This window comes from Schistocerca americana, chromosome 2 (genome assembly GCF_021461395.2).
Source record: "Schistocerca americana isolate TAMUIC-IGC-003095 chromosome 2, iqSchAmer2.1, whole genome shotgun sequence".
NCBI classification, from domain to species: Eukaryota; Metazoa; Arthropoda; class Insecta; order Orthoptera; family Acrididae; genus Schistocerca; species Schistocerca americana.
Genome location: NC_060120.1, coordinates 967,653,904 through 967,668,179, shown reverse-complemented (window position 1 = coordinate 967,668,179; position 14,276 = coordinate 967,653,904). Strand labels below are relative to the sequence as shown.

Here is a 14,276-nt window from a genome sequence, read left to right as displayed (position 1 = left end):
CGATCTGATCGTGATCCAGATTTTCGGCGAAAAATGCCAGTAATGATCTGATCGTGATGCCCTTCTCATTCATTTTTTCCGCGCTTGAAGGCAAAGTTGTTAGTATTTCCTAGCCAAGACGCAGAAGGAAGGTCGAAGGCACAGCATATCAATCTTCTTTTCAATTGTCAGTGCGATATTTTGAGTAAAATAAACTTCTCTGGTGGTGTTTATTTACTGACTATTTCGCGGCAGCATGGCGTCGTCAAGTAAGAAGTTTCGGTTCGATACAAGTGATTTAGACAATAATATGATAAATAGTGGAAATGAAGATGAATTTGCAGAAAGTGAATCGGATTATGAGATGTCAGGTGGAGAAGAGGACTCATAGTTTTCGTCTTCAAGTGACGATTGTGCGTCAGCAAATGATGGCGACGATGACCAAACACAACTAAATTGCAGTGCAAATACTTTTGTTGAAGTAATGGATGAGGCATCAGATAATCCTTCTCCTCCAAGCTTTGTGTATGCTGAAGTACCAGGCCCTAAACATATACCAGCAAACGCCACACCAATTGATTTTTTCAATTTGTTCTTCTCACTGCAGCTTTTTACGATTATGGTGACAGAGACTAACAGATACGCTCGCCAGGTGATTCAGTCAATGCATTTATCGCCAAATTCGAGAATCAAACAGTGGCAACCAACAACTGTAGCAGAAATGAGGGCTTTTATAGCAGTAATTTTGAATATGGGACTGATTAAAAAACCGACGATTTTTAGTTATTGGTCAACTGATGCAAACCTGTTGACACTGTGGTTTTCACAAATGTTTTCACGCAACAGGTTTCAGTTGTTGCTGCGGTTTTTCCATTATGTAGACAATTCGAAACTTCACCCTCCTGGTCACCCATTATATGATCCAACAGCCAAGTTTCAAGTGTTGGTGGATATTGCCAACAATGCTTTCCGTCGCTACTACACTCCACACCAGCAACTGAGTGTCGATGAAAGTCTTGTTGGGACAAAGGCGCACTCACAGCTAATCCAATACCTTCCCAATAAACATCATCACAGATGGGGAGTCAAATTTTGGATGCTGTGTGATTCAGTCGTAAATCACTGCCTAGGGTTTTATGCATACTGTGGTGCAAAAAGTGATGATGACAAAAACGAAATAAAAGAGAATGGCCTGGGATATGTAATCGTCATGCAAAAGGTTACCATGTGTTTTGCGATAACTTTTTATACATCTATTCCTCTGGCAGAAAAGCTGTATTCAGTTGGCACTTATCTAACTAACAATTAGAAGAAACAGAAAATTCCTGCCACGTGGTCTTCTGTCGAATTATGCTGTAGGTCAGCTAAAGTTTTTCAAGAAATCTTTTATACTTCTCTGTGGCTTCAGACAGAAGAAATCACAGAGAAATCCAGTCCTCCTTGTGAGTACATCATCCTCTGCTACATCATCAGAAAAGACAATTCACAATAGACAGTCGGTCAAGAAACCGGATGTTATTTTTGAATATAATAAGCATATGGGTGGCATTGACTCATCTGATATGATGGCATACTGCTATTTAGATGAGAGGAGGACTGTCAAGATGTGGAAGAAGGTAGTGTTCAGCATAATTGCCAGGATGTTGCTGAATGCATATGTTTTGTATAAGGAAAGCCTAAACCCCAGCGACAAACCACTGACACGGCTGAAGTTTAACAGCATAGTCATTTGCAAACTTTCTGAACAGTGGTTTCAGGCAAGGACTGCAACCACAAGTGCAATAGATATAAATGCAGAGACTCTTCCAGGGAGAAAGGAACGCTACTGTAGTGTTTGTTCTACGAAGGATAAGAAGCGGCGTTCATGAACAGTGTGTGTTTGCTGCAAGAAAGGACTGCATCCTTCATGTGTTGGTCAGCATGTGCGCAAGTAGTTGTCATAACTGCAACCTCACATTTGTCAGTAATTTATGACTGAAGAACTGAGAACACGCTCAGAGCAAAACAATTTTTTTTTGTAATGTTATGTTCTTTTTGGTTTTTTCCTTAGTGAAATAAAAAAATTTTGTATTCCTTTATGGTGTTTTTGTTAAGGAAACTACAGAGATTCAATATATACCTGAAATTTTTGAGTATATCATCATTTGATGGGTCTCAGAGTAAACTGAAATCAAAGTTTTAATTTTTTTCGATAAACCCCATCATGAAAATAATTTTTTTCTCTGAAAATATGTTCTTTGACAATGTGTATTGCACATATTACTGTAGCCAGCAGCATTCCCTAAAAATTAAAAAAAATATACATTCCTTTATGCATTAATTTAGATTTTATTGCAAGTATGGCAGAGGTATGCATTTTACTGTAAAATCGCATGGCACTTTTAACATGATCTTTTGAGAAAACGTCTGGCACTAAAAGGGAGCGGAAAGACTTACCTTAGGGGGAAAAAAGGACACACACACACACACACACACACATATATACAGACACAAGTGTCTGCTTACCCTCTCCCTTAAAACCCACATCCTTTCGTCTTTCCCTCTCCTTCCCTCTTTCCTGATGAAGCAACCGTGGGTTGCGAAAGCTTGAATTTTGTGCGTGTGTTTCTGTTTATTAGTGTGTCTATCAACATACCAATGCTTTCGTTTGGTAAGTTACATCATCTTTGTTTTTATATATAACTGCTCTTCCCTCCCACTCCTATACTACAATTTGCAAACTTTATTCTTATGTAATTAGTCCTGCTTTACAGGTCAGAACCTTTGCTGCTTCATCTTTATTGAGTGTGTCTGGTTTTAGCCTACTATTAATATTATTTGCTGTCCTTTTTCTCCTGACAAACTTTCAATTACCTTCCCTCAGAATCAGATTTTAAACCTTTAACTGCTCTGGACGTGTTAATGCATGTGCCTTTGTACCTGTCCCTGTGTGCTCTGAACATGTTTACGCCTTTGTGCCTGTTCCTGTGTGCTCTGAACGTGTTTACGTGTGCCACCAGTCCTTCTACCTGGTACTGTGAGCATCACTGATTTGCAGAATGAATTCGGAAGCTTGCATTTCCACTATCAATACTTGTGCTCATCAATGTTTACGATATGCTGCATTACAGTCCTGTCATAGACGAGAACAAACCACAGCAAGCAGTGGCACTCATTCATTGTATGAAGTCATAATAGTGCATCGTACAGCATTGAAATACAGAATTGGGTTATATTGACAGATTACTTAGACAGCAGAATCAATGGTAGAATTACATTCTTTACCACTATAATTGTCACAATGCTGCCAACGGACACAGCAGAGGCTCTCACCTAATTAGTATATCTTATGGTGGTGTGTAAAGTTGTAAAACAAAGTTCAAACTCTGAACAAGATATTGTACCCAATTCCTCTATATCAGCATAAAGTCATCAAGAAACAGAAATTAAACCTTTCACTGCTGTGGGCATGTATATGCTAACGAGTTACTTCCATCATCATGACGAATAAAATAGTTTGAAGTATTTAACATCCAACATTTGGGCCTCATTGCATGTAATCATTTGCAAAGAACCTCATTTCAATATCTTGAATCGTTTATAAGATACCATGATTGTTACAACCATGATTCGTGATGGACAAGAATGTGAATGGACGCATCATGTGAGACTGTCTGTTGGATATAAAACCCAGTAATTCAACAAACGAAAGACGTATTGTTCTGCTCTCAATTTTAAGTAAATTGTCCTTCAGTGCACCCCACAAATAAAAATCGCACAGAGTTAAATCAGGATTTCTAGTGGACAAGACATTACTAATAATCACTCTTTCATCTAACACATCATGAATTGTGTGCAAAGAAACATTGACCGTATGACCCCTTGCCAGATCCAGTTGAAAAAATGTGAAGCTTCATTCTCTTTCACTCAGTTCACTAAAGAACGGCCACAAAATGTTTTGCACATATTTTCACTTTTAACTGTGTCATTAAAAAAAGGTTGGGCCTATTATTGTCACCACTAACTGCACACCAAAACCCTGTTTTCTGACTAGGGGTTCCTCATGAAGCGCAATAGGTCTATCTGTTCCCCAATGTTGACAATTTTGGGAATTAACATAACCACGTAAATGGAACCAAGCCTCATCTGAAAACAGAATGTGGTAAGGATGCATTTCACAGTCATGCACTAGTTTTAAAATCCATTCGCAAAACTTAATCGTGTGCACAGGATCACCAGGTCGAAGTTCTTGTACTACTGATACTGTATAGCAGCTCAGCCCCTTGTTGTACAGAGGTGCACAATATTTGTGTTTGCTGCGAAAGCTGTGTAAGAGAATTTTTAGAGGAATTTTCCAGGCGGTGTGCAATGTCAGCAATATGAGCTTCTGTGAGCAATGTAGAGAGTCATTTACACTTCTAGTCTTGAACACTTCCCATTTCATGAAATTTGTTCACTAATTTGTGAACTGCATCACAACTCTAACACCTGGAAACTTTCAAACAATCTCTGAGCAGACACTGTACGCACATACGAATTGTAAATAAACACCCGTTGTGGAATTGGACAATTCACTCTTGCCATTGTTACATTTGAAAACTTCACTGTTCCCACTCATGACGGCTGTTTCACTGCTCGAATGACACTGGAAGACAAGGCCCATATGTCTGTACGACCTTCAAGGTAAAACCCATAAAAAGGGGGAGGGGGGCATGTTGCAGTCCCTCGGGACCCATTCCACCAACAGGCACGGCTTCCATAGCCAGCCTGCAATACCCCGAGCAGGAAGTCATCAGATAGATGAAACACCCTGTATTTTCCGGACGAGGCACTTGTTTCCATTCCTTATACTTAAAACCTTTTGCAAAACCCAACACCTTGTTAGAGAATTATGAACAACACTACATGCAGTATAGATACTGTTAGGCTGGCATCATTAAGAGGCAAAGTACAAGTGGGAGGTATCTTCTACTAATTCAGAACTAGGAAGGCCAGATCTAAATAAAGTTTATTGTGTAATATTTGTAAACATTACTTGAAAGTCAACACCTGGCCAGTGTCATTTTATCTCCATTATACTTTTCTTGTTCCGTCCTCCAGCAATGTTTCATTAAGAGTAAATAACAGGATATTGGTAATTATGCTAACATAAAAGTGGGCTGGAATTACCATTCTACACAGAGTTTCTGGATGTGCCAGAGGAAAAAAGTTCAGACAGAAATTGTAGCTATTTAGCAGTTTGCCTTCACCTGAAAATGGATTATACACCTGAAGAACAAATCCAAGCATCCATCACATGGAAATATACTATGATATATTCAAGACTGTTTACATGGCTCTAAGAAAACACCTCTTTCATTTCACTGAACATATTTAAAATGCTTGAATTTTTGCACTTCTGAGAGCAATGAATGAAACTAAGGGTACTTCAAAGGAAATAACAGGCTCTTTTGCAAAGTATTTGTAAGCATACACTTCAAATATGTGATAATACAAAGCTTTTTTCTGTTATTAATAATTGCAGCAACGACATATGCGAAAAATAAAATGTGTTCCGTTCAGAAAGAGCCATGCTTGCCAACATATGTACAGAGAAGTCAGTAAAGTTTACATGGTGGTAGTACGTACATAGTGGTCTGTAATAAAAGTTGTGTCTTCAGGAAAGATGCTGAAAGTGTTTATGTAATTATTTATTTCAAAAATATTTGCAAAGGATGTGTTTAAAAAAATTTCTCAAAAGCGTTTTTACTGTGTGAAAATTTAAAATCTATTACTAAATCAAAAGAAAGGAACTTGTTAATCTATGAATCATAAATATTGCACAAGATCAATATTAACTGGGAATACCAAAATATTTTGGAAGTATAGGGATGTGGCAAAGTAATTAGTTTTCTTACTTAGGAAGTGACTAAAGTGATCACAAATTACACAGATAATAATTTACTATACTTGAGAATTGTTAATGCCAGCCAGAGATATTTGCACTCACTGATATTTGGGTTAACACAGATCCTTGATTGGCGTAACAAAGCAATCAACGGATACAGAATTTCTGAATCAGATTATGCAATTACATTTTGAGCATAACTGTTTTGAGGTACAAATAGTATTTGGTGCTTACAATTCAACTGCTGGTGCAGTAAAGAAAGTGTCTAAATAATAATATTCACAATCTTCAGAGATATATGTGATTACATACAATCCCTGGAAAAGTAGCAATGGAAATACTAAAGACAAGTTACTAAACACAGCGTTCCAAAATTCCTTCACCAAAGAAGATGATGTGAATATTGCAGATTTCAAATCAAGAACAGCTGCCAACATGAGTAACTTAGATGTAGGTATCTTCAGAGTAGTGAAGCAACTGAAATTACTTAATAAAAGTAAGTCTTCTGGTCCAGAATGTATCCCAAGTAGATTCCTTTCAGAGTATGCTGATGCAAAAGTTCCATATTTAACAGCCATATACAACTGCTCGCTCGATGAAGAAACTGTACCCAATGACTGGAAAGTTGCACAGGTCGCACCAATATTCAAGAAACAGTGGAACTAATCCACTAAATTACAAGCTCATATCATTAATGTCAATATGCAGCAGGATTTTTGAACATATACAGTGTTCGAATATCATGAATTACCTCGAAGAGAATGGTCTATTGACACACAGTCAACACCGAGTTAGGAAACAATGTTCCTCTCAAACACAGCTAGCTCTTTACTCACACAATGAGTTTAGTACTACTGACAAGGGATTTCAGATTGATTCTGTATTTCTACATTTGCAGAAGGCTTTTCACACTACATCACAAACAGCTTGTAGTCAAATTGCATGCTTACGGAATACTATCTGTTATGTGACTGGATTCATGATTTCTTCTTAGATAACAGTTTGTAACAATTGACAGAAAGTGATCAAATAAGACAGAAGTGATTTCTGGTGTTCCCCAAGGTAGTGTTATACACCAGCCGCAGCTCCTTATCCACATAAAAACTTAGCAGACAATATTAGCAGCCGTCTTAGGTGGTTTACAGATGATGCTGCCATTTAACATCTATAAAAGTTGTCAGTAAATCAAAACAAACTGTAAATGGTTTAGGAAAGATATCTGTATAGTGCGAAAACTAAACTGGCAATGAACCCTAAATAATGAAAAGCGTGAAGTCATCCACATGAGCGCTAAAAGGAATCTGGTTCAGCTTCAGTTACATAATAAATCAATCAATTTAAAGGCCCTAAATTCAACTAGATACCTATAAAGAATGAAAATATCGATTGACAATATAATGTAGCTGGATATATATATAAAAAAAACCCTCACCAAGCAGCGGCAGAACACACACTAACAAAAAGTGTTAACTTATGCAAACTTTTGTATCCAGTGGCCCCTTCCTCTGACAGAAGAGTTGAAGGGGAAGGAAGAGGCTTGATGAAACTGTACCCCTTTTCCTAAACCTCTCCAGTCCTTTTCCTAAACCTCTCCAGTCCTTTTCCTTGACCCCTCTTCCTTCACCTCCAACTCTACTGATAGGAGGAGAGCCATTGGCTCTGAAAGCTTGCGTAAATTAAACCTTGTGCGTGTGTGTTCTCCTGCCACCAACTGATGAGTAGTTTTTTTATCTATTCAATTACATTATATTCTCAACTAAATACCTAGGAATTACAATTGTGAACAACTTAAATTGTAAAGAACACATGGAGAATGTTGTGGGGAACGCAAGCCAAAGACTGTTTTATTGACAGAACACTTAGAAGATGCAATAGATCTACTAAAGAGACTGCCTACGCTATGCATGTCCGTCCCCTTTTTGGAGTACTGCTGCGCGGTGTAGTATTCTTACCAGATAGTATTAATGGGAGTACATCAAGAAAGGTCAAAGATCAGCATGCTTTGTATAATCAAGAAATAGGGGACAGAATGTCACAGACATGATACAGGATTTGGGGTAGACATCATTAAAACAAAGGTGTTTGTTGCAGCAGAATCTTCTCACGAAACTTCAATCATCAACTTTCTCCTCCAAATGCAAAAATATTTTGTCGACACTGAGTACATAGGGCGAAATTATCATAATAATAAAATAAGGGAAATCAGAGCACACAGAAAGAGAGAGATGTTTGTTTTTCCTGTGTGCTATTTGAGATTGGAAGAGTGTTATTGTGAACATGGTTTGATGAGGCCTCTGCTAGGCACTCTAGTGTGATTTGCGCAGTATCCATGTAGATGTAACAGACTTTAATCTTGTAAGCAAGCTACATAAGATAAGCTCGGACACAAGGTTACTTAAGCTACTTTTCCATAGTGTCCCTATAAGCAGATCACTGCGTAACCACTGTGAGATTCACACAATTCTAACATTAAAAAAATGTTTTAATCTATTTGATGTTAAATTAGCATAAATGTGAAGAAATACAGTACCTTAATATAATGATAGTTTTTTTAAGCTATTGCTGTTAAAACAATGGCAGTTTACAAAATGATGGAGTAGATAAGTCATCACATTCACATTCAAGACTTTTTGCAGAATTTTGATGTGGCTGTGCTTCAGTCACCACTGAATTTTGTGAATATAAACCAAAATCTGTTGTCCCTAAAAGCACTTACACCGAGTGCAACAGACTTAAAAAGACAATTGCGATATGACTTACCATGAAAGACTATAGTACATTCAATTTTGCCAGAACATTCAGCTGTGAGAATGATCTGTTCCCGACTGAATGCCATACAATCTGACCGAAGAAAATATCTCGTATACTATATCACAAAAGTTGACAGAACTATGTGATCATTCATATGAGCTGGAAACTAAGCAGCACAGAACTGGATGTTTCAAGGCGAACCAAAACGAATAAATATGATACGATCATCAAACATTTTCAAGAAAATGATCACTTGTTTGTTTGCACATGACACAACACAAGCACTGCTTTAGAGGACCAAAGAACAGTCAATGCTGAATAAGGTAAAACAATGCAACGTTCTTCACTATGACAGTGCCAGTTTCAATTTAACAGAGAAAAACATGAAGTTAATGTTTCATTACCCGTATTCATCCAGTACACCTCCTATTAAAGTCTTTTTGTTCCCTTTTGTTAAACAAAATGTGTTGACTTCAGTCATCTCAAGAAGGTGCTGAATCCATGAAAAACTGTCTCTTTGAGGTACCTACATCACAGTGGAAAAATATTTCCAAAACTGGTTTGAACACATGCCAAAGTAGTTAATCACTTTCAAAGCCACATATTTTAAGAGGAGCAACTGATTTGAACCGGAAAAACATTTTTCTTTTGCAGTTTTTATTAAAAAGAAGCTCTCATAACAGTTGCCTCCACACATACAGGATATATTTCATTAATTTTATTTCATCCCAAATATACAATGAACCTATTACAGCTGATTTGCACTTTACATCAAACAACTTTTTTAACTGTGTTCTACCAAAAGCACAATACCCACAAATCGTTCATATACTATCTACCCTGCACTCTACCTGGCCCTGCCCCACTCTGACTCTCCCCTCCCTGCAAAGACACTTCACACAAACAACACACAGAGCAAGTGGATTATGATACGTTCTTTAAATACACATTTAGGAATCAAGCTCCCAACTTTAAGGGGACACCAAAACAGAGTATACTCATTACGAAACAACTCCCCAATGTGTACTTAACAAGTAACATCTGCTTAAGCCTTTCAGTGACATACACCTTTCTTGCTATTTTGCTCCAGTCTATATGACCTGGTAGTAATATACTTTTCTTTTTATCAAATAACATGTTCATAAAACTCTCTGAAATTAATTGCTAGAGCTCTTTCTTACCCAAAATTTTTTCAGATGTTTAACAAAGTTCGTGCCAAACGTTAACTTTTACTTATGTAGCGTTAATAAACATGGAAAAAAAAAAAAAAAAAAAAAAAAAGATCTTTTACCTGATCCGCTGACGTAAGAATTTTTTGAGATTTGCTGGCATGTTAGACGTGCATGTTTCAAAAACTTAATTTCTTATAATATCGCATGTACTGTCAACAAGTGACTTGCGTGTGGCAAACAAATCACTAATACTGTGATATAAGTTGCTGTAAATGCCTCTGATAGTGAAGACTTAATGTGGGTTCTATACGACATGACATACAGTGAACAGAGCCATATTCAAAACTATTCCTTCAAGAATTAAACAAATAAAATGGCAGCTGTGATCAACTGTGCAACAGTTGTCTTTCTGCAGCCAACATCGTCAACATTGAGGAATAGGGAAAATATACCTCGTCCTGACTTAAAAGTGGGGCCCCCATCATCCTGGGGTCCGAATAATACCTTTTTAACCTTCCCCGACCTATCCCTCCACTGTGGAACGAACTGATAATCTCAAATGCTACAATATAATTTAACTGGACAGAGAAAAAATCTGCTCACCAAGCAGCGGCAGGAGAAAACACACACAAACGGTATTCCAGGTGACAAGCTTTCGGAGCTACTACTTCTAGCAGAAGGGGAAGGGAGAGAGGTGAAGGAGAAGGACTGTCAAGGTCTCAGAAAAGGTGTGGAGATTGGAAAACTCACCCAGAACCCCAGGTCAAAGGTCATTTATCGGACAGGATGAGAAGCGAAGATTGATTCTTGGGGGGTATTTCCCACTTCCCAGCCTGGAGAAAACTTCTCTCACACTCATTAATTACCTCTTGTCAACCCCTTGCATGATTTTCTTACAAATTTTTCCAATTTTCTTGCCTTTAAATCTCTTCACATAATACATTCTTTTCTGAACCATTCTTTTGCACTGTAAAAACAAAGGTCTCATATTCTTTTTCTTGAAACCTGCTTGTCCCTTGCAGTTACTCCCAAAGGCCCTGCAGTGAAAGTCCCTGTCTCGAAGATGTAACCCTACTCTACACCAGCCCCTTTTAAAGTTTCAAATACAGCAATCTCTTGCAATTATCCAGCTAATCAGTGACCTACATGCCTCATCCTTCAATTTCCGCTCCACCAGACTTCTCTCCTACAAAATCCTGCAATTATTTGCCCCTCACATTTCTTTGGATAGTATCATCTGCCAGGCCAACTCCAAGCTGCAACATGACAGACTTCAAGTCAAAAAGCTATCCACAACCTTCTCCTAAATTACCTCAACAGAGGTGTTTCCGTTCCTGTCCTCCTGCAGCTCCTTAAACAGCCACACCATCAACCACAACTCCTCTTCTACAAACTGAGCTTGGGCAATATCCTTAAAAACCCCCAGCCTTGACCCTCAGACAAATAACAACTCAACCAGTCATAACAGTACATTTCTCACAACCGCTCCTCTACCGCACTCTCCCCTCTTGAATTATCTAACCGTCTCACTTTCACTCCTAAATCTGTATTTAATCATGCTACTTTGGTGAAGGACTAACAGTAATAAAAGTATCAGTTTGCAACCTAATCCCAAAACCTTTCCAAAAGCAAAACTGAAATTGAACCCTGCCTTGAACAGTTACAATCACAATCCCAACTTGATCCACCAGCACTACCTCAAAATCATACCTTACAAGCCTTCCAAAAATTCCTCACATTCAGTATTGCTTAAAAAGCCCTCCTAAGGTGCCTACAACATGATCGTAACCTGTCCTCTGCAGAACTCCATGCTCTTCGTTTCCTAAAAGCTGATGGCTCAATCATTATCCTCCCAGTGGACTAAGTATCTACCAATGTAGTACTTGACCAACAGGAGTACGTATGTGGAGGTGTATGCCAGCTCAACACCACCTTTACATACAACTGCCATCACGATCCCATACCTGTGATTCAAACTGATCTGCATTCAAACCTCAGGCCACTCACAAGGTCTAACATCTCACTCCATAGAATTTCTTACCCAAACCAAACCATGGACACCCAACTTTTTACCTCCTCCCTACGATCCACACTCCCAATCACCCTGGCCATCCCATAGTTGCTGGCTTCAAAGCATCCACTGAATGTATATCTGCCTTACTTGATCAACACCTGCAACCCAAAGTACAAAGACTTCCCTCCTATATTAAAAACACCAATCATTTCCTAGATCATCTGAAATCTGCGTCCATTCTGCTCCACACACCCACCTTGCTTGTCACCACTGATGCCACCTCCCTCAACACCAACATGCCTGATGTACATGGTAGGTCTGGTGCTGAACATTTCCTCAGTGTCCACCTGATTACAAATATGACATCCTTCCTGCTCATCTTAATCAACTTTATACTTATCAACCACTACTTCATCTTTAAGAAACAGACATAAAAACAGAGGGTACAGCCATGGGAATCGGAATGGCTCCTTCCCATGCCACCCTTATCGTGGGTCACTGGGTGTGGGGGTGCTTTCCTGGGATCCATAAGCCTGTAGCCCTTGGTTTGGATTAGATACACTGATGACATCATTGTTATATGGACTCACAGTGAGGCTGACCTGTTAAAATTCTTGGAATCCCTAAATACAGTCACCCAATTAAATTTCACATGGTCCAATTCAGATTCCCATGCCACTTTCCTTGGTGTTGATCTCATTCTCACTATAGGTCAGCTCACATTAAATCTACTCACAAACAACAGTACTTACATTCTGACAGTTGGCATTAAAAGGCAGTCCCCAACAGTCACTCTTTCCTTCTCATCCTGTTTGGTAAATGTGCACTGACCCAGGGTTCCAAGAGACTTTTCCGAACTCTACCCCTTATTTTCTCCTTAACCTTTCTGCCAGAAGCCACTGGCTCCAAAAGCTTGCAAACTGTAATACCTCCTGCCACCACTTGGGGAGTAGATTTTTTTATTCATCCAGTTACATTAGATTTTCAGAAACTGGTTTCAAATGCTAGGACAGTGGCACTTCTGTTCGTCTATCAGCATTAATACACATTATGCCTTCTGACCGTAAGTATTTGCCAGCAATCGTCTTAAATGATTAAATACTGTTAAGTTTTATTTCAAGCATTAATAATGATAAACATAACTTGTAGTTCTTTCGTGCTGATGTAAAACATCCAAATGCAAAAGGCTGGAATATATTTTGGGTTACACATTGTATAATTCGATAAATCAATTACGGAAAAAAGGCAACATACCAACAAATTTGTTGCAGTTCACTGTATTTGGGAAAAATGGATAGACATTTTTCCCAAAAAGTAAAGTCCTGGAGCAAACAAGACTTTAACAACTGACAGCATTTGAAAGTTTATGTCCCTGTAGAAAGCATATTCCAAAGTAAACCAGTGGAATTGGTCACAAAAATATGGATATTTTGCAAAAAAAGTTAACCATCACTGGTGCTCATATTTTATCATTTTACTTAAAAAATGACACTAATGTGGATGGCAATATGCCAAAGAAAAAAAAACTGATTTATGAGGATATGTCCTAGTCAGCAATAGATACAAGATGTCAAAAATTATTATTGATTAAAGCTGAACTAAAGGGGCTATTAGAACACTAACATCTAAGAAATAATTGTACTTGTAAACAACAGACGTGCAAATAGTTTTCTTCAACATTCTCAGTGTTTCTGAACACAACTAGTTTTGTAGACTTCAATAGATATCAGCTGCAGCATGAACCGACGAGGAGAGAGTTCTTACACTTTGATAACCACTCACAGTGACATACTGCATTAAGAAAACACTTTTCCAAAACTGGAGAAATCACTGATGACTCAACAATATTTTTAAAAATCTTCAAAACTGATTTCACTGTAGACAGAATTCATTATGAAATAACCAAAACTTGGTAAACTTTATAATGTGGACATTCTATTACTTGTCCTTGGGAAACAACCTATAATCATCCTCTTCAGCAACTGGTGCTAGCCTTGATATCATCCAAAACTCTTTGTGAACTATAGAACAAACGAGAAAAATTGCGAAAAATCTAAGTTTGGGTTTCTTTTTCTTTCTTTCTTTCCTTTTTTTAAAAATCTCTTTAAAATTTTCAGTTGTACGGAGGTGTTTCTTTCATTTCCAATACATAAAATTATATACTGTATGCCATACTATGAAATGAGGAGTAAGAGTGAGAGGGAAACACAAATTCACTCACAAATCAACAATATCAAGGAGGTGGGGGAGTGTAAACAAAACACTTTAGTTTATGAGCATGCAAGCAGCATGTTCCCCATGATTGGGCACGACATCCATTTGTAAACTGGACAGCAACATACTGCAGCCAACCAAACATCCACTGAATTTGTCACATAATAAACATCAGTTGCTAATCAGCATCAAGAATAATTTTCAGAAGAAAAAAACTGAAATTACAGTAGGTCCCTCAAATTATTTTCGGAGCACAAGGGTAATATTAAAGAATCAGACA

General features: G+C 38.0%; 1 protein-coding gene across 1 annotated transcript; it reads left to right on the top strand.

Annotated features, from left to right (window-relative positions):
* The first annotated feature begins 235 nt into the window (after window positions 1-235).
* LOC124594576 (piggyBac transposable element-derived protein 4-like) lies at window positions 236-1,288 on the top strand. Its single transcript, XM_047132947.1, has 2 exons — window positions 236-350; window positions 462-1,288. Exons 1-2 carry the CDS (start codon window positions 236-238, stop codon window positions 1,286-1,288), a joined length of 942 nt encoding a protein of 313 aa, XP_046988903.1.
* Window positions 1,289-14,276: the final 12,988 nt, after the last annotated feature.